The sequence below is a fragment of the Mus pahari genome, chromosome 7 (genome assembly GCF_900095145.1).
Source record: "Mus pahari chromosome 7, PAHARI_EIJ_v1.1, whole genome shotgun sequence".
Classification (NCBI taxonomy): domain Eukaryota; kingdom Metazoa; phylum Chordata; class Mammalia; order Rodentia; family Muridae; genus Mus; species Mus pahari.
Window position 1 is genome coordinate 71961964 of NC_034596.1, and position 20685 is coordinate 71982648.

Consider the following 20685-nt stretch of genomic DNA (forward strand, 5'->3'; position numbering starts at 1 on the left):
ATTTTCACCAGACTGTGATAGTTAATCACGGTGATTGACTTGACTACATCTGTCATCAACTATGCCTGTGAGGGATTTTCTTGACTGGCTCTTCCGAGGTTGGGAGACTCTGAATCTAGGCCACACCTTCTGGTAGCAGCCCACACAGAAGAACGTGGAAGAAGGAAACACTGGATTTTGCCTGTTTGCCCTCACTCTCTCTGGCAAAAATAATCTATTCTGTTGGTGAGGCATTTCTTTGTTGGTGTCAGAAACTACTTTTGAGTTCCAGAGAAGAGTGAAGATCAGAAGCTGTCTAGGAACGCTCCAAGGCTCCAGCACCAGATGGGGACTGCTGACCTGCAGCTCATGGACTGAATAACTGCTGAACTATTGACCCTCTGTTTGGGGGACAGCCACTGCTGGACTACCCAGACAGACTTCAGCCTGTAAGACACTCTGATAAAAATGGCACACACACACACACACACACACAGAGAGAGAGAGAGAGAGAGACAGACAGACAGACAGACAGACAGACAGACAGACAGAGACAGAGACAGAGAGACACCTGACTGATATATACAGGCATGCTGCACAAAGCAATACTGGATCACTTCTATAATCGATGTTCATGGGGTCAATGCAGAGAGAGGTCTGTGACAACTGGAGTTGTCAAAAAGGTCTTCGAAAAGAAAAGCATTTTGGAAGCGCAAGAGGAAGACAAAATGAACCCAAGCGGACATGGATGGGTTGTTCACAGGTTACTGAGTAGCCACAGGCTTGGAGACTAGATATCGAAACTAGGTTTGGGGCTGGAGAGATGGCTCAGAGGTTAAGAGCACTGACTGCTTTTCCAGAGGTCCTGAGTTCAATTCCCAGCAACCACATGGTGGCTCACAACCATCTGTAATGGGATCTGAGGCCCTCTTCTGGTGTGTCTGAAGACAGCAACAGTGACCTCGTATAAATAAAAATAAATCTTAAGAAAGAAAGAAAGAAAGAAAGAAAGAAAGAAAGAAAGAAAGAAAGAAAGAAAGAAGGCTTTAAGTTAGAAATGAAAATCTCTGGAATGAGAAGCTTTAGAAACATAGACTAAAAGACCCTGGGTTCAATTCCCAGCTATGGAGAAAGGCAAGGATGAGAGGTAGGGAACAGGAAGGACTAGTTAATGTTTAAACTTAATTCTGGAGACAAAGGGAACCAGGGAAAGTGTGGCAGGGCCATCCCACAATTTTAATTCGCAAGGTCTCTGATGATAATAAAGAGACAAAATGGTTCAGGTTACATCTTACGGTAAATCTTCAGAGTCTACACAGAGGCGACATTAGAAGACCCCCAAGGACTACTACAAAAGAAAATTTTGAGCAAATGGAAAACTTGAAATCACACAAATGTCAAGTATAGTCTTGTGATAAAACCGTGCAGCATTATCATATGAAAGGTAGACAAGGCGACGAGGAAAAAGTAGTCCTGGCTACATATAGACATCTGACATTGGATAAAAGTACATTTCAAATATGCAAAAAAAAAAAAAAAAAAAAAAGAAAAACTGATTATTCTGTAAAAGTTTTTGCAAAAGTAGATGACAACTCAAGAAGAGTTAAATCCGAAGTTCAAATTCCAGGAAGAACTTTATTGATCAAAAACTGGAGTGCACAAAATGAAACTATCGAAATACAGTAATCAACTGTTGTACGAGAGTTGTTTAAAATGAGGCCAGGGAAGGGTCACTAGGGCACCGAATCCAGAGCCAGAAAATGAAACACTGAAAGCTCAAATATGCTAAAAGGTTTTGTGGGGGGGGGGGACTGTGAGCCAGGGCGAACTACTGGGGGGGGGTGCTACTGAGTGGACCACACAGGTTGCCTCGAGTGAAAAGATACTGCTCTAGTGTGGAGCTGGAATGGCCCTCAAATGTCCATGCGATAGAGGCTCCATCTGGTCTACAGCCTGTGCTCCTCAAAGGCAGCAGAAACGTTAAGATGTGGGACCTGGCAGGAGGCCTTCATGTAACTGAGGCTTGTGGCAGATTGAATGAGGATGGCCTCCATATATGAATTATTGGTCCCTAGTTGGTGGCTATTTGAAAAGCATTAAGAGGTACAGCCCTGGTGGGTCATAAGGACCAAGCTTTGAGGTTTCAAAAGCCCAAGGCATTCCCAGTTAGCTCTCTCTTCCTCCTTGTGGACGAGGATGTAAACTCTCAGCTAATGGTCCAGCCTGCAGCCAATCTCCCTGCCACGATAGTCATGGACTCTAACCCTCCTCAGTAAACTCTTTCTTCTATAAGTGGCCTTGTTACGGTGTGTTAACGTAGCCATAGCAACCTAACTAAGACAGGGAGTGTTCTCAGAGGTAGTGAGAGGACCCAGGGTTCTGTCTCCCTCCTTGTCCTTCCCATGCACTTGTGTGTGCATCTAAATCTTGGTTGTGAGGCCATCAGCTCCCACCCTCTATGTGCTCCCACTGTGACACACTGCCTCGCCAAAGGCACAACGTTATACAGGCTATACAACTGTGAGCCAAGGTAGACCTTTCTCCTCATGAGCTGACAAACTGGAGAGTTAGTTTGTTACAGCAAAAGAACCTGGCTAGCACAAATGTCTATAAGCTAAAAGGAAGACAATTAACAGTGAAAGGAAGAGCTAACAACAGAAACTATAAAAATCTTTCAATATAAAAAGCTACCCAAGATGTTTGGAGAGGTACAAACTTCAAGCATGGGCATGAGGCTGAGGTATGACTCCTTAGTCAGCAGCACTCACTGCTCTTGCAGAGGACTTGAGTTCGATTCCCAGCACCTCCGTGTTGGCCACACCCGCTTTTACTCCAGCTCCAGGCAATCCAATGCTCTCTTCTGACCCACGTGGACACCAGGCATGCATGCGGTGCACATACATGCATGCAGGCAAGATATTTATAAACATAAAATAAATCTAGACATAAATTAAGGCACATACCTGGGCACACAATATAAAAACAAATTGTCCTTATTGTTAAAGGTGGGAAAATGTTTCTCTCAGATTTTGATTCTCGGGGAATGGTTGCTAACTGTCAGCTATAAGAAGCAGTATTAGGTTTCAGTGGGAAATGTTTTTGTTTTTCAGAGACACAGACAAAGGTAATTAGCAGAAACACTCACGATTATCTTTAATTTACTTCTAAAAAATAAATTCAGCCCCAAATATGCAGACATATCAATAGCACTAACCCCACCAAACAAAGGTATATCAATAATACTCAGTGCCCCCAAACACGCAGACTTATCATTAATACTAAATATGGGTGGTGGCCTATTTTACCTTCACCTTTGATATTTTTGTGTTCGGAATTTCTCAAACTAACCATAAAAAAGCAAAAGGGAAGAACAAGAAGACACACGTGCTTCACTTCTCAGATGAAAAAAATGATCAGAAAGTCTGTTGAAGCAGAGCTCTGGCAAGACTGTGGGGAGCACATCTGTGGGGAGCACATCTGTGGGGAGCACAGCACTCATGTGCCCTGGAAAGAGTTTAACCGGGCCAGCCTCTATGAAAGGCATTGACCAGGATCCTTTTCCTAGTGGCTCCATTTCTAGGGATTTGTCCGACAGGCACACTCAGACACGTACATTCAGGTTTACTCACCGTAGTTTTGGAAATAGTCAAATACTAAAAATTACCTAAGTACACACAATGAGGGGACTTGTTGCATTGAGATATGTTCATACAATGGAAAATTATTTACCTGTAAATAGAAAGAAGAGACTTTTGTGTAGTGATATAAAATCATTTCAAGATATATTGGGTGAAACGTGTAGAACTGTGCAAAACTTAAAAAAAAAAAACAAAATACCAAAGCTATGAAAAGCCAACATAGATTACATGTTTACCTATGCATAAAATATTCAGGGAATGATACACGAGATGTGGTTGACACTGTGACTCCGCTATTCATTCCTTAGGTGCTTCGTGCCCCTCTCCCTTTTCTCTGTTCAAAATGTCTCAAAATAACGACTGGAAGGCTGGGGTGGGGGGAGCCCAGTGGGGAGAGTGTTTGCCTAAAATGCAGGAGCCCCAAGGTTCAAATTCTAGATCCAGAACAAACAGAAAGTAGAGATATCAGAGTGCATAGCCAAAAGGGAGGTTCTTTATATTTTGGTTCCATTAATGAGAATAACAAGAAGGTTATATAAGAAGTTTCAACGACAAAAGAGGGTAAGATGTATTTTGAGGCAAAATTCAGGCTCTAACGCTGTATGTATACATAATATGACTTTATAAATAAAAATAAATCAATCTGGGTGGTAAGACTATGGGTGGTATTTCTTTTCTTCTTAATTAGCCATATAAATAGTTCTACAGTGGTAAAAAGAAATTTTAAAAAAGAAAATTTCTTCAATTAGCATATGTTACATTTAATAACAACAACAATAATAATAATAACAATAACAGATGTCACAGAGAATAGAGTAAAAGTTCATAAGCCCCAAGGAATAAATGATAAAAGATTTTAAAAGGGCAGCCTTATTTAAAAAGGGCAGTCTGCGTTTTAGCCAGTTGAGAGCCTTATGCTCTGGGCAAAATTGGCAGGAAAGACAAGTAGGATAAGAAGCAGGTGAAGGGCACAAGGAGGCCTGTGATTGGCTCACGGAGCCTGCGCCTGGGCCTGCCCTGAAAAGCAGATTCCCAGCTCAGGCTTTCTCTCCAATCCACTCCCAGAAGCCAAGGCTCAGGCAACCCAGTGAGTCGTGCTTTATGCTGTAACTCCCAGGAAGGAGCCTGGCACAGGTCTCAGGGACACAGAAGCCAGTCTTTTACACGGAGACATGCAGAGGCAGACCCTCGGAGCACATCATCAAAGGTGCTGGTAGCATGAACTCTATTCTTGTTTAAGAGAGGAATTTCCCTTTCAACAACTCAATCCCAGTACACTGGCTCTGTGAAGAGCTGAAGGCCGTTCCCCTGCCCTGAAGAACTGATAGTCCAGTTAGAGTGGGTCTCACAGAAGAGCTTTACCATGTGACTGCAAACCTGAATAAAGCACATAGAAATGATAAAAGCTGAACACGATAAAGTTGGCTAATTAGCCTGGAGTAAATTAATGTAAAAGCAGGCAAGAAAGCCATTATAGTGATCACCTACATGTTTGCTAATGAGAACTGACATGGTGTATTTTGTGGAAAATATTTAGAACTATAACAAACATTGAAACACATAATTATACCTCTATAGGCATTAAAATAGCTTTATAAGACATTAACAATGTCTATAGCTCTTTATTTTTTATCTTTTCTATTCTAAAATAGCTCATGTGATATTCTTGGTTGCAACCTGACTACACTGGAATTAACTAAAACCCAAATGGGTGGGCACACTTGTGAGAGATTTTGTTTTCCTTAATTAAATCATGAGAAGTGGGAAGACCCACTTCTAATCTGATTCTTTGGGGCGGGAAGATCCACCTTTGTGTAAGCCATGCCTCCTGCTGGCGACCTAACTAAGGACATGGAAGGAGGAACCTTGTTCTCTCTGCCTGCTTGCCTTCATTAGCCAGTCCATCCCCTCACTGGCATTGGAGCCTGCTTCTTGGGGGCGCTGGTGTATACTGAGACATCCAGCCTCGTGGACTGGCAGCTACTGGATTCTTGGACCTTCCGTTGGTAGACAGCCATTGCTGAACTAGTTGAACCACAGTCTGTAAGCCATTCTAATAAATCTCATTTATATAGAGAGTCATTCTATAAGGTCTGTTCCTCTAAAGAACACTGGCTAATCCAGGGGTAACTATCAGATACAAAAGAAAACCAGGACAAGTGTCGAACTGTGGTGTTTATTAGCAGACCAAAGAGCACTCTGGGCTCCAGGCTCCCTCAGTGTTGCAAACACCTACAACAGAGTCCCTTGCTGGCCTCTAAGCTTCTCTCAGCTCTTCTCACTCCACCCCTACCCTAAACTTCTCCAGCCCGTGGGTCTCCCTTCCACCAGCTTCTCACTGTTATACAACCCTGCCATTTCAGCCACGTGCCTCTCTGCCCTCTTGGCTCTTTCTCTGGGTCTCCTTTGCTCCCTCTCTCTTCTCTTCCTCTCTCAGCCTTCCCCCTCCTCTCATGGCCCTGTCCAGTGTACTGGCCATGTTTAGTCTACCTCAAGAGGCTGCAGGTGAGGAGAAGAACAAGGATAAGCATCTGGACTGGGATATAAGGCAGGATGGGCCACAGAGGACTCAGGGATACAAAAGACAGCCTGGGGACTCAGGCTCAACAGCACTGTGATTTGTAACGTCACTTCTGTCCTATCTGTAAATGGTGAGGGAGCAGCTCTGTCTGCCCCACTTCACAGGGTACTTGAGGGGTGGTGGAGACAACCTGCGTAAAGCCTGTGCACACAGACTTGTTTCCAGGTGCCAGTTATTGTTAGACTTAGCTGTCAAGTGAGAGAGGATCAAATAATAATATACATGATCAAATACACACACACATAGAACACATACACACACATCACTCACACACCTATAACACATACACACACCCCATACATACATACACTGGGATGCAAGGCTACAAGTCAGGACGGTCTAGGATACAGCCCCAGTCCAGGTAAAAATTTCTGGAGGACCTAATGATTTGTTAAAAAGGTTACTCTCTTTCCCCAAGCCAGGACCTAAAGCTCCATCAATCTTGATAAAGTGACACTCTGACCTTTGTCGGTGATGTCGGTGATAAGTGGCTTCCCAAGTAGGTGAACTGGGAGAGCCTGGAGCATCATCTAACTCAACTCCTAGAGGTCAGGTGAGGAACCAGAGTTCCACAGAGCAGGAACGTGGCTGTACCAAGGTCACTTGACGATAGCATCAGAACAGAAGAATCAGCGTTGGAAGGACAACATCAGAAACGACCAGCATGAGTCACTTTCTCCCCACATGTGGTGGCCTCCCCAGCCCAAACAGCCATCTGCCTTTCCTAGACTTCTGCATGGCTTCCCCATACCTGCTGTCCCCAGGTCAAAACAACCACCTCAAACTCAAACCTAACCATACTACTTCTTTGCTAAAATACTCTGATTGGTGGGAGCTCATGCTTGGACTCCAGCAAGCTGAGTGGGTGAGCTGTAAGCAATGGTTGATGCTATAAATTTATAGTGTTTCCAGGAAACCTTCCCAGTGTTCAGAATTGTGTGAGTGTGTGTGTGTGTATGTTATTTGTGTATATATGGTGTGTGTATGTGATGTGTGTGTCTGTGGTATGTGTGTGGTGTGTGTGTATATGTGGTGTGTATGTGTGGTGTGTGTGGTGTTTGTGATATGTGTGTGTGAGGTGTATGTGTTTTATATATATATGCATGGTGTGTGTATGTATGTATGGATGTGTGTATGTGTTATAGGTGTGTGAGTGATATGCGTGTATGTGTTCTATGTGTGTGTGTGTATTTGATCATGTATATGATTATTTGATCCTCTCTCACTTGACAGTAAGGTGAGAGATTTCCTGGTTAATCCAATTTCCAGCATCTGAAAGCCACAGTGTTGGGATGCACAGTGCTCCCAGACTCCTCTGCCAGCAGCCTCGCTAGCATTTTCTCCTACTGACATGATAAAAAGAGAAAAATGAACACACCAAACAGATGCTCGGAAAACAACACCCTCGGCACCTCTTCAGCATGCAGCATGCAGGGAGCCCTCAGGGATCCGGGGTGGGATATGGCTGCTCCTAGGAGGCCTGGTGTTGGAGCCTACCCTTGGGGATGAAGCTGACAAGCCACAGGAATGTCCCAAAGGTGGAGGAGGCTACTAACATGGCTCACTCAGACTGCACGGCGTGGGGAGAGAACAGAATCTTATTATTAACCTCGGTGCATTAATATTTGATAAAGCTTCCTCACAATGATAGATAGTAGTCACCCATATGAAGGGAACAGCCTGGTTCTGCAGAGTCTCAAAAACAATGAATAGCTTTCATCAAGAGTGGGGAGCTGGGAGATGCTCAGCCGGTACAGCGCTTGCTGTAGGAAAGTGAGCACCTGAGTCAGCTCTCTGGAGTCTACGTAAAGACGGCAGGCATGGTGGCACGAACTTGTGATCCCAGGTCTGGGAAGGTAGAGAAAGGTGCATTCCTGGGGGCTCCCTAGCTGGTCAGCCCAGTTAAACTGGTGAGTTCCAGGCCAGTGAGTGACACTGACTCAATAAAAGGGTGGGCAGGAGCTACAGAGCGATACTCAAGGCAGACCACACGGTCAGGTAGCACGTTACCCTCTCCTGGGCTTCCCGCACGCGACACGGGTAGCTTCATCTGCACAGAGGCTTGCCTGGGCTGGGGCTCGGTTTCATAACTGCCTGCCTCCAAGAGGAAGCTGCTGATCCAATTACTTTTCTTCCTCTGATAACACATTTAAATGACGGATGATGAGTAGACATTTATCTGAATAGAATGTTTTCCCAATATGTGATTTCTAAATGTTTTGAAACCTGAGAAGACAAAACAAAACAAAACAAAACAAGAAAATCCCAAACCCTCAACACTTTAAAAGCTGTCATTAGTGTCACCACCTCCGGGCTCACAGGTAGCTGGAGGGCTGCTGTGACCATGAAGAACTGGTATCTTGGTGGCAGCTGCTTCTTCTGAAGCCACCAACAGGCTGTCATGACGCAGTGGCCACCCACCCACTGAGTTAAAATCCCTCAGAGAAACCAGACACCCTCTGGACACAAAGCCCTTTCTGGGTCACTAGGAACAGCAGGATCCTGGCACCGGTGGAGAAAGCCACCTGAGGGGAAGTCTTAAGGCATCTCTTAAGAAGACTCTCAAGGCCACTGGCTACCAAGGTAAAGACCAATCATGCTGTCCCCTCTTTGGAGGGCTCCAGGGCAGCCATGGAGGAGCCAGGAGCAGTGAACGCAGAGGGCTGCCATCCTGAGATTCTGATGGCTATCATATATAGAACTTCACCTCGGGGTGTGGCACTGTGGGTCAGCAACAGTGCTCATCAGAGCAGGGACACAGCCTGCTGTGCCCCCGCCCCCAGCACGGATGACCCTGTTACATTCTTTAAATCGTCATTGTTCATTCTCACTGTGCAGCCTCATCCCACTGTCAGGGAGGAGATTACAAAGAGAACACAGAAAGGAAGCCTGCCTCGCTTTTGAAGCATCCTGGATATGCAACCCAAAGGCACAGTGAAGCCAGCTGCACAATGTCAGGCTCTTGCTTCAAAGGAGGGGCTCTGTCTAGTTTCTCCCTTAGTAGCCGTTTCACTGGTCAACACTTAGGAAGGCAGAACATGGCGGCCTCTCCTCACAGGCCCCTCGGGAGACACAGGACTGCTCTTTGTGCCGCAACCTTCGAGATGCATCTGTGTGCGTGGAAGGGCCATAAATCACGTAAACTGTGTAGTGAGTGGCATAAGGGGTGCGGGAAGCCAAGCTGTGTGCCTGTGGGACAGGGGGCCGGGGAGGAAGGAGGAGGGTTGTGGGATGTCAGATCAGGAGGGAGTCACCGCACAGACTTCCCTGCTGGGGCATCTTTGTGCTGCTTTCTTTCTGGCCCTCCTCTTCCACCAGGGCCACATTTGTGGCAGGCATTGTCACTGGGGCACGTGACCGAGTGCAGGGAAGTGTGCGTGGGCAGGCAGGGGGTATGAGGAACGAGTCCAGGGGTCAGGGGTCAGCTTGCTGACTGCTACAGTTTCCTGCCATCCTCAGCACTTTGCCTCCTATTCAGGCGACCAAATGTTGGTGACCCAAACAGTGGGAGGAAGCAGGATCCCAGTGACAGTGAGGGTTAGCTCTCTGAGACCCTGGGAGCCTGTCGGCTGAAACAGCAAGGCTGGAACCTTGAGGAGGACATGGCTTTTGGCTTTCCAGCTGGTCCCTTCCTCTATCCCTTGAAGCAGACCCCAGAGGGAGAGATGTAACAACACCAAAGACACCCATCAAAGCCTGGTCAGAAGGAAGCCTCCAGGCTGCCCACCACTTAGCCTGGCAAATGCTGCCAGCCAGAGACAAACTTGGAGAAGTTAGAGTATGCTTACAGACCCGAGGGAAATACTCTTTCTGGGCTCCAGCCCTGTATGCCCACCTCTCCTCCACCCTACCCCCACCAAGGTCAAATGCGTCACCTCTCCCAAGTTCTCTCTCCCATCCCCTACTTCACTTTAGTCAGACACCTCAAAAGTCACTCACTCTAAAGCAAGCTCAGGGTTTTATACACAAGGGCAGGGTAACCAGATGGCTTGTTTAGTCGGGCCTAGCAGGGTTGGGGGTGGGGGTACCAACACTGAAGCAAAAACAGACTAGGGAGTGTGTTCTCTAACACTGACGGAAAGTGCACTTGAGAGACCGAAAAGACGGGATCTGTTAACCCGAGGACCAAGAGGGTCTGCCATGCTGAGAAGAGCATCTGGCGAAGCTCACTACAGTCTGCTCTCCTAGGCTCTGAGTGCTGAAGACAAAGCAACATCTTGGAATAGCTGGCCTCCTGAAGAGACATAGGGCCCGAGCCCAGAGCCCAGGTTTTAGGCTAATGTCTGTAGTCCCAGGCTACCTAGACCGTGGGAGAGGGAACAGGATCCGAGTGACAGTGCAGTGACTCTTGGAGACCCTGGAGTCTGTTTCTTCCAACCTCAGCCTCCCCAGGTAAAGGGTGTATGTGTGTAGGGGAGGTGAGGGGTAATTAAGGAGAAGAAACAGTTCCAGAACAGGCCAAGGTAACCGAGCTGATCTTGGGCATTTGAGGTTGAGAAAGGACAGCAAGTATTTATAGAGAGCTTTCTTCAGACCAATAAACATTCATTAGTTTATTATTATTATTATTATTATTGCCTTTTCATTTTTCATAAACTTCAGCTTATTTGATCTCCACAACCTTGGAAAGTAGTGCCACCCACTTTATAGCCTGGGAAGGACAGTGTGCGCTCTTCCAAGGCAAGGGCAACAGCGGGAGGATGGGGGTTCCAGTCTGGACCTGCGACATTTTCTGACACCCTAGACCTTCAATTGCAGAACTAAAACGGCAGCCCATAGCCAGCCTGGCACGTGAACCTGACAGACGCACGAAGAGGCAGGGGCCAAAGCCTTCTGGCCTTTAATACTCTTACAGGTGGACATGCAAGGGGACCCTGTGATACGGCATATGACTGCATCAAATGTAGCTTCCACTTCCTGAGGCCCTGCTAGAAAGGGTGACCCCGCCTGTCCCACCAGGATGGCTCCAAAGAGAACTGAAGATGAAATGATCAAGAAGTTAAAACTGGGGAGAGCTGACACGGTCCTCCCTTTACTCTTATTCAAGGTGACTCAACTCCTGTAGCAGGTCAGGGAGGTCTCCAGCAAATCCTGGATAATCCCCCAAATGTAAGGGTCCACGGTTCCCGGAAGAGTGATACCCTGGACTCAAATAGTATGGAAACTCCCAAGGGACCTTCCCAGAGCTTTAGAGCTTCTAGCAGAGATCATTCCACATCGCCTCTCAGGAGAAAGCCAGCAAACACCTTCTGTTATTTGTAGAGACCATGCAAGGACCCCAGACTGACATATTTACTTGGTAACCAGGCTTCTGGTTACAGTCCAGGCATGGGGGTGGGGCGTTCCTGTCCTTTAGAAGATGCCCCTGGGGATGAACAGACTTCACCAGGCACAGCCAGTGCTAGGGAGGCTGTCGCCTGATCAGCTAGGACTGACTGAAGTTTCTTGTTTGATGCCTTCTCCTCTCCATGTCTTTATCCCACCTCCACCACATTCTCACTGGCTTGTCAGGTGCTGACTGCTGTGCCTCCCCGGGCCAACTGGAGCTACTCCGAGCACTTCTGATTTCCCAAATTCCACACGGCCCTCACCGCCCAGCTCCTGGCAAATGCCCCCACATTCTGACTCTCTGTGTATCATCTCCTTTGCTTTCTCATTGCTATTTAATTTATGTGCCATCCCCACAGTTCTTCTCCAGTTCCACTCATGCTAATTAATTGTGAGCACAGTTCATTTTCCCCTATTAGATTATAAGTCCTTAGAGACAGATGCTATATTATCTCTGCGGTTCCCCCACTCTCCTTCCATGTTTAGCTGGGGGGATAGATTTAAACTTTGTGGCCATACAATATATAATTACTAAAATGAAATTTACCTAGGTTTCTAGTGTGTGTATATATGTATGTGTGTGCATGTGTGTATGTGTGTGTGTGTGTGTGTGCACTCGTATGCACACATGTACACATTAGCTGTGAAACGGATCACAGATTGAGTCCTATGATGACAAAAGAGAGGAGATGCCACAGTCCCTTCTTGGACTGAGAAGCCATTCCCAAGAGGCCTAAGTCCCTGCTCCTGCCTCCAGGTTTCCCAGGAACTAAGAATAAAGTCTGAGAATAAAGTGGAGAGGAAAGGAAGAGACAACGTAAGCAGGGCCGTAAGACAGAGAGAATCTTTGTTAAGGCCAAAAGTGCTTATGGGAAAGCCCGAGACTTTCTGGCGAGGTACATAGAAGAAGGCAGCAGGCAGTGATTGGAGTTCAGGTCCAGTTAGGTAGAAGCTAGCTCCTCCCACTCACACACACCACAACACAGCCCATATAGCTCAAAGTTTCTTTATTGGCTAAAGATTTAGGGTCAGTTCTCCTGAGTCAAGTTCCCGGGAGACAAGAGAAACAGTAAAGGGGGGAGGGGTCCTAAAATAGCAGATCTCAGCTAGCTGGCAGAGAAGTCATTCTACTAAAGATGTTAAGATATTCCCTGCCATGAACATTTGTGCGAGTACACACACACACACACATACATGTATACACATACACACACATGTATACACACACACACACACACCACTCTCGAAGGAGGAAAAGCCTTGTGCCATACTGGGGCTCACATACAGAGGTTCCACCATAGCAAGGAAGGGCAAGGATCTGTTGCGGGGGGTTTCGACTGTATCCTTCTGACCCCCATGGTCTCAAGCAGTACCTGTCAAGGCTGTGATCTGAAAGGGCCTGGCTGAGCTGTTCTCATAATCCAGCTATGTATAAATCAGTAAGACACTAAGCACAAATCCAATCCCAGTTCCAGATGAGAGGCTTTATGCCGTAAATGTCCTGCCTAAGGCAGACGGGAAAGGATGCTCTCTGTTTACAATTTCCTACCTTCATTGGGACCACAGAGGAAGCGATGATAATTGCTCTCTCCATACATATAGGCAGGGCACTAAGTGCACAGGTCACCTCTTGAACTTGTGCCTGTGCAGCCCCTCAGACACTCCTTAACCAGACTTTCCTCACATTTTTGACTTTGGTCCCAGGTCACTTGGAACAGAGACAGATGGCCGAACCTACTCCCACCAATGCCAGCATTTCCCTGACTCTGAGAACAATTGTGAGGAAGTGGAGGATTCTGGGACAAGCTGCTGAAGCCTGTACTCCCTGGGGAAAGGGTGCTCTGTGAACCTGACAAAGGTGTTCCCAACACTGCCATATGAGAGCTCACATACAGAGGTTCCACCATAGCCAGGAGGGACATGGACCTGATAAGGATTGTGACTGTAACCTTCTGACCCCCATGGCCCCAAGCAGTACCTGCCAAGGCCTTGATCCGTGACCTCTCAAAGAGCCTGGCTGAGCTGTTGTCATTATCCAGTTCGTCATCTGGGGCATCCCAGCGGGCGTTAATCCGGCTGAATGGTGGCTGGTTGCCCACGTTTTCAAACTCCGTGGCCGATGTCATGTCAGCAGGCTCTTCTTAGCAGCTGTGCCTGGCTCAGTCTTCATGGAAGGGTCCCTAGGGGACAGCAACACAGGCAAAGGGTTAGCATCCAAGCCCCTTGCTCTTTTTTCTCGGTGGGGACTTAGGAGGGAAGTCCAACTGAAGCAGATCCTATGGAAGCCACGCACTGTCAGGGCAGTTTCTTCCCCTGGGGTCTCAGGGTCCTGTGTTACAAAATATTGCAGCAGGAGTAACCGGCGGCAGTGGCTGTGGCAGTGGCAGTGTTTGGGACAGAGGCTGAGAGCTGCATGCGGCAGGGTCAGGATGGCCAGCAGGTGGAGACATCAGTCCCAGTGAGCCAGCTTCCTTCAAACCTGCTGCTGCCCGGGCACTGGAGCAGCTTAAGAGACAGCTCTCCTGGGAGCCAGAGACTGGGGATTTGTGGGATGGGCACTCAAGGAAGAGAAACCTCATATATGGGCTAAGATCAAAAGTCTGCCTGGGGGTGGAGACAAAGGCAGGCAGAGGGGTGGGGTGGGGGATGACAGTCACTGAGACTCCACCCTTGACAACAGAAGAAGCCAAGTTTCTTCTTTTTTTTTTCTTCTTGAAAGTGTGAGCAGTTGTTGGAATAAGGTCCCCTGTTGAATCCCTGACCAGACCAAGCAGCCCAGAGAGCCACGGTAGCAGTAGTCGGCACCGTATGCCATGACATAAGGAGAAGTGGGTATGTTAGGGACTGAGTGTGAGTGCCAAGGGCAAAGGCTTTCCAAGGGAGTCTTTAGGCACTTGTGGAAGGACGGGCCGAAAGGGACAAGACGCTAAACAAAAGGAAATATCAACACTGAAGATAAGAAGCAACAGCAAGAACCAGGGAGCCGGCAAGTAACTGGAGAATGGGAGAGGCTGGGGGAGAAAAGAGAGACAGGAGGTGGCAGCGCCATCTTGGTTACCAATGTCCACGGCCTTGGGAAAATTACTGCCTTCTCTCATCTGTGCCCGGGAACTTAAGAGATTCCAAGTTCAAGTCTGTACTTCAGAATGGGGGCCCAGAGGCTTCCCATTCACGAGAGTAACCATGGGTGGTAAGGCCAGGGAGGCGGTCAAACAACAGACATGAATAACTACTAAACTATACAGCGTCTTTTCACATATGCCGACACGTGGGCTCACATCCCCAGCACAGTCCCCAGGAGGCTCGCACAGGCAGGAGGCACAGTGCTTGCTCACCGCTGTGAGCGTGACTGCAGTGTTTGAACCTTACTCTTCAGACTCAGTCACTTCAGTCTCTCGTCTCCCAGTCTGATAAATCAATCCCACCACATCCCTTTGAGGTAAGACAGGAGCCAGAATTATCAACTCTCACTGCACAAGGTAGAAAAGACAGGATGGGGCCTCCCCAAGGTCGTCTACCACTACTGTGGGGGCTTAGACAATAGGCCATGCTGGAGCCCTGTTATCACCCTTAACCGGAATGGTTTTAGGGAAAGGGAGAGCGAATCAGGCCATTGGGAAAGTGTGTCCCAGCTGCTAGGGCTGAACGAAGGTATTTACTGCTCAGGGCGAGGAGAACGTGTGAAGTGGGAAAGCCAGTCATTATCCTGAACACAGCATACCCCACACCAGGCAGTGCCAGTGCTCTAGACTTCTGTTGTCCCTTTGAACAGCCCATCCTCCATAACGGACCAGCTGCTTCTCAGGCTGGGCTTTGCTCTCGAGGGTCTGAGCAGAGACAGCAGGGAAGGGTTTCCCTACTCCAAGCCTTCACCGCCTCCCTGGAGGAACGCAGTGATCACTGACTTGGAAGTGTGAGTCAGACAGACTGACCACCACCTGCAGGGCCACACGCTCATCCAGTAGCCCCTGAGAGGGGCCAACTTGTCAGATGTGAGGTAAGATCGCCTCTGAGCTCCAGAGGTAACCAGACCCTGGTTCACTCCCTTCATCCCAGGCTATTTTTAAGAGTGGCTGAGAGAGGCCCAGGCTGCAGGTCTGGGAGTGAGATTACCTTAGCTATGGCTCCGTAAATAAGTCTGCCCCAGAAAGATGAGCCCAAGTAGGCAGACCAGCAGAACCAGCGTGCAAGACAAGATTGATGGCCCTGGGTGCAGGAGATCAGGGACACAACAGCAATTCATCCTGCTTAAAACCACCATCCTTCCTGAGACGGCAGCTCACAGAGGACAGTGGCCAGACAGTGGCTCTGCCAGGAATGTGGGGAAATACATTTGTGTTTCTGAACAAATGAGTCTAGTGTGTTTGTTTGTTTGCTTGCTTGCTTGCTTGCTAGCTAACAGAAGGACCAGGTCCCTGGGGATAAATACCACAGAAGAAATGAGAATGGGGTCTCTTCCTCCTGACACCTTCCCTAGCCCCTGCCCAGGCAGCAGTTTTCCCAGAGTCAAGGGTTGGTGGGTGAGGTGTGTCCACATGCTGAGGTAAAGATGGTCTCAGAGAGGATGGGTTACCTATGGTGATTCCAGAAATGAACAACGCCCCTCACCCCAGGCCAAGACAAGGACCCTGAAACCAAATTCAACTCAGTGCTTTCTTGGTGTCACCCAGGTCCCTCCTATTACCATCACCAGGACCCTTCAAAGGCCTGACCAGAAGAACCACCATAGCGAAAGAGAATAGCAGCGTATGATGGGGGTCTCATGGGAGAACCACTGATCAAACCAGGAGCCACAGAAATGGCATTCAAGTTGTCATCTGAGGGGAACTTAGAAATGGGGTGATGTGATCGAAGCTTCGATGATGTCAGTCACTGATGCATGCAGAATGAGCTTCCAAGACTCGTGGAGACCCCCAATACAAGCCTAAACTTGGACCTTATGCCCCTGTCAGCAAAAGGAGAGGGGGTGTCATATGGGTAGCGATTGAGCATACAATTCCCATTTCACCCCAAAGATCTTCTTAAGCTACCAAACCTCTTATCAAAGAGTAGGCAGGTCTCCTTTGTCACATCTCCAGAGTCATCCTTATCCCTTCCTTGTCTCCAGGTGACATTGCAGGACAAGCCCTACGGAGCTTGCCTACACAGCTCAACACTGAAAAGCCCATGTGACTATAACAGTTCAGAGTGCTTGATCCCGGAGACGCTCACGGCCACTTCTCACGCATCCCGGAACCCATCTGCTTCTAGAACAGGCGTTAGGCCTCACAATGTGAGCCTCAAGTGCTTTGCCCAGCTCATCAATGAGGACCCGAGGAAGTGCCAGAGGTTACAGTGTTTTCTCTGTAGGTCTGAGTTATGGTTTATGTCAGCTTTCCCCATGTCCCAGCAGAGTAAATAAGACTCTCCTCCAGCCCCAGTCTCCCAATAGTAACCATTACTCCCTCTTCTTCCCCAGGTCCCTCAAAGGCAAGAAGAAGAAGGAGGAGGAGAAGGAGGGGAGGGGGAGGAGGGAAGGGAAGGGGAAAGGGAAGGGAAGGGGAGGGGGAGGGGAAGGGGAAGGGAAGGGAAGGGGAGGGGGAGGGGAGGGGGAGAGGGAGGGGGCGAAGGAGGGGGAGGAGGGGGAGGAGGAGGAGGAGGAGGAGGAGGAGGAGGAGGAGGAGGAGAGGGAAATAGGACCACATCAGAGAACATTACTCTTCCTCGGTGGGGCTGAGCGGAGGCTGATGCAGCCGCTCACACACTGACTTCCTTAAATAAGATTAGACACACCTGACGTTTGTCTTGTCTGGTTGTTTGATCTGCTCTTACCTGTTTTCCAGTGTGTTCTGTCATTTATGCTGCCCCAACCTGCTTTTAACCTACTTGATACTATGGAAACCCAGGCCAGGAGATTAAATCCTGTAGTTCCCTTGGTTACTTTTCTGTAAATGCATCTCCAACAAGGGAGCGTGCCCACCTACCCACTCCTTTCATAAATGGATTGCGTATGTACAGACACCTTAAAGAAAAGGCAAGTACATAAGCACACACCCACCCAAGCAGGGTGAGGACCACTGAGATGCCATTCACACCAGGAGTCCCACTGTCTCCTCGACATCCCCACCTAGGTGACACAGCCCAGTCTCAATATGGTTACAACTGGTTACAACTGGTGAACACACAGCTCTCAGAACAGGAGACCACCGGAGTGTCAGCGTCGTGGGGCAGGATGGAGGCCTAGGTAAGTGCCACCTGTACGTACCCTTTCCAGCAGGTCAAAGCCACCAGCGTTTCTCCTTCCGGAGTGCTCTCTGCCTTGCCACACTGTGCAGTTCATATGCCAACCCAGCCTGGCCACAGCGACAGGGTGTGGCTTAGGATCCAAAGCTCCAAGACTGTCTGCGGTCGCCAGCATCCATTGAGGATGCCCATGCATTTGTGATGTTCTGCAATGTACTGGTTGGTCATTTCTGCCTGTTCCTGTTGGGCGATGCCTTTCGCAATCCCTGCTGCTGTAGTTTCCGCCATTAGGCAGGGGCTTCAGGCCCACAGGTTACAACTTGCCTGCCCTCATCATGGAAAAATCTATTAAGCACTGTCTCTGGTCACCCTGCTGCCGCTGGAGCAGGGGTGGGGCGGTGCTAACTGAGCTCTGCCAGTCCAGGACTTGGTTGGGAACAGGTGCTGCTTAGCTCTGACTTAGCGGGAGGACTGGCTTTTCAGAACAGAGTTTATCGGCACTCACGTCCTGCTCCACCGTCCTGCTCCACCGGGAACAACTAGAGGGGAGAAGAGAGACAACAGGCTTATAGGAAAGATGAGCATCCCTGCTCTACAACGCTCCAAAGTCTGGAGCTGTTTCAGTTTTGACAGGAGATTGCAATCAGAAAATTCCATACCTGGCCTCATGTGATGTTGGGGTCACTAAACAAATACTACATAAAATTACCTAAGGCTATGTGTGTAAGGTGCACATGAAAATATGAATTTCATATGTATGAAGACTTGGGCACCCTTTGGACTCTCGTTATGTATATGCAATTATTTCAAAAATCAACATTAAAGATTTAAAAAGAAAATCCAGAATACTTCAGATCCCACGCCTTTCAGCACACAGTCTTCAAAGATAATGTCTCAGTGTTTCCAGGCTCAGTAGCAAGTTACAGAAAACTGATGCTCTGCAGCCCTGCTTCCCCAGACTCAGGTTTTTGTTGAGATTAACACTGATTTATTCTCTTCGGTAAGGCTGAAAAGGAAAATGCCCAAGTTTTCTTCTTTCATTGGGAGGTTCCCCAGCCCATAGTCACTTCTCTCTTCTTTGAAGAGAGCTGCAGGAGTCGATCGAAGAAGTAAAATACAGATACTCCAACACTGGAAATGGTCAAGAATAGATTGAAACATCAAATTTCAAATTAATTTTCAAATTAATTAAGTATTTTTAATAAAAAGGATCAAATGAAAGGACTCCTAGTATCCCTGAGAATGGGATTAGACTGTACGCAACACGAGGACCTTACGACCTGTGATTTTTCTCGCCAAAACTGTTGAGCCCTAGACTCAAGTCTTTGGGACTGACTTTCCATTTTCAGGATTTACAGGAAATCAAGACAGGAAAGCAAAGAGCCAAATCCAGAGCTCGGGGCATCCTACAGATGACTGACTCAGTTTCCTCAGTTCGTGTCACTGAAACAAGGCTGGAGAGATGGCCCAATGGTTAAGAGCACTGACTGCTCGTCTAGAGGACCCAGGTTCAATTCCCAGCACCCAGATGGTGGCTCATAACTATTTGTAATTTGTGCATGGGATACACAGACATTTGTAGGCAAAACACCAATACGCATAAAAAAAAGAGAGAGATGAAGTGGGGTTTTTTGTTGTTGTTTTGTTTTCAAAGAGACAGGAATTAAGGATTGTCGTGGATCAAAAGAGACTTAGAAGATGTAACAAGCAAATAATGTGTAAGTCGTTTTGTATCTTAGGGCAATCAAGGCTATCTGAATAACAGACTCAGTTTTGGATGCCAATTAGGAATTATAGTCTATTGTAATAGGTACACTAATGACATTGTGATTATGTAAGAAAACTAAACTGTGGTGGTTTGAATGAAAATGGTCCCAAAGCCCATAGAGAATGGCACTGTTAGGAGGTGTGGACTCGTTGGAGAAAGTGTGCCACTGAGGGTGGACCTTGAGGTTTTAAATACTGGAGACAGGCTCAGATTCTCCCTTTCTGATGCCTGCATCTGGATGTAGAACTCGCAGCTACTTTCCAGCACCATGTCTGTCTGCACACTGCCATGCTCCCCACCACGACAAAGAACTAAGTCTCTGAAATGTAAGCCAGCCACAATTAAATGTTTCCCTTTAAAAGAGTTGCCGTGGTCACGGTGTGTCTTCACAGCAACACAGTGAAACCCTAACTAAGACATAAACCTACTGCATAGTTTAACAATGTTGAAGAACGTATTGGTGAGCAAGACATGACAGCTAGGATTTGCTTAAATCTGTTTTAGGAGTGGAGGAAACAAACCAGATGAGAAAGTTCTAGCAACTGACTTGGAGTAAGACACACATGGAAGTTTGCAGTTCCATTCCCCGTGGTATCTACAGGAAAGTCTTGTAAGAATTTTGAAGCTAGTTATGATGGCTCACACTAGGAATCCCAGCATTCAGGAGGCTGAGGCAGAAGGATCACCATCAACTCAAGGCCACAGTTAAATGCCAGGCCAACCTGGCTACACAGTGAGACTCTGTCTCAACAACAAACAAACAAACAAACAATTAAAAAAGGTAAAACTTATACTTGAATTTAGAATATATGAGATTCTAAATTTATAAAATATAGTAGTCTACCCTTCATGAAAGATATGGTTCTAGATTCTCAAATAGATGCTTAAGACTTCAGCTAGTTCTGAACTCTATCTAGAGTGTTTTTCTCTACAGATACAGACCTATAATAAAGCTTATAAAATATAACTATATAATTATATTATATATGTTATATAATATATAAATTATATACATATACATTGCCAGCATCACTACTCTTGTATGTTGACTCCATTCAGCAGAACAGGTGTTACTTAAATTCTAGCTCTGACACTATGAAGGTCAACCTGACTAGAAAGGATAAAAGGTGAGAGCTGGGTGGAGAGTATACACAGCTATAACAAGTGAG

The 20685-nt window shown here is 47.3% G+C and overlaps 1 protein-coding gene across 1 annotated transcript in view; it reads right to left on the bottom strand.

Annotated features, from left to right (window-relative positions):
• The window catches only part of Sptb (spectrin beta, erythrocytic), a 128314-nt gene that overhangs the window by 57520 nt on the left and 50109 nt on the right, over positions 1-20685 (bottom strand). Inside the window, exon 2 of the mRNA XM_029540685.1 lies at positions 13505-13706. Within this exon, the coding sequence (XP_029396545.1) occupies positions 13505-13652 (148 nt within the window). The 5' untranslated portion in view covers positions 13653-13706. The remainder of the gene's footprint in view (positions 1-13504; positions 13707-20685) is intronic.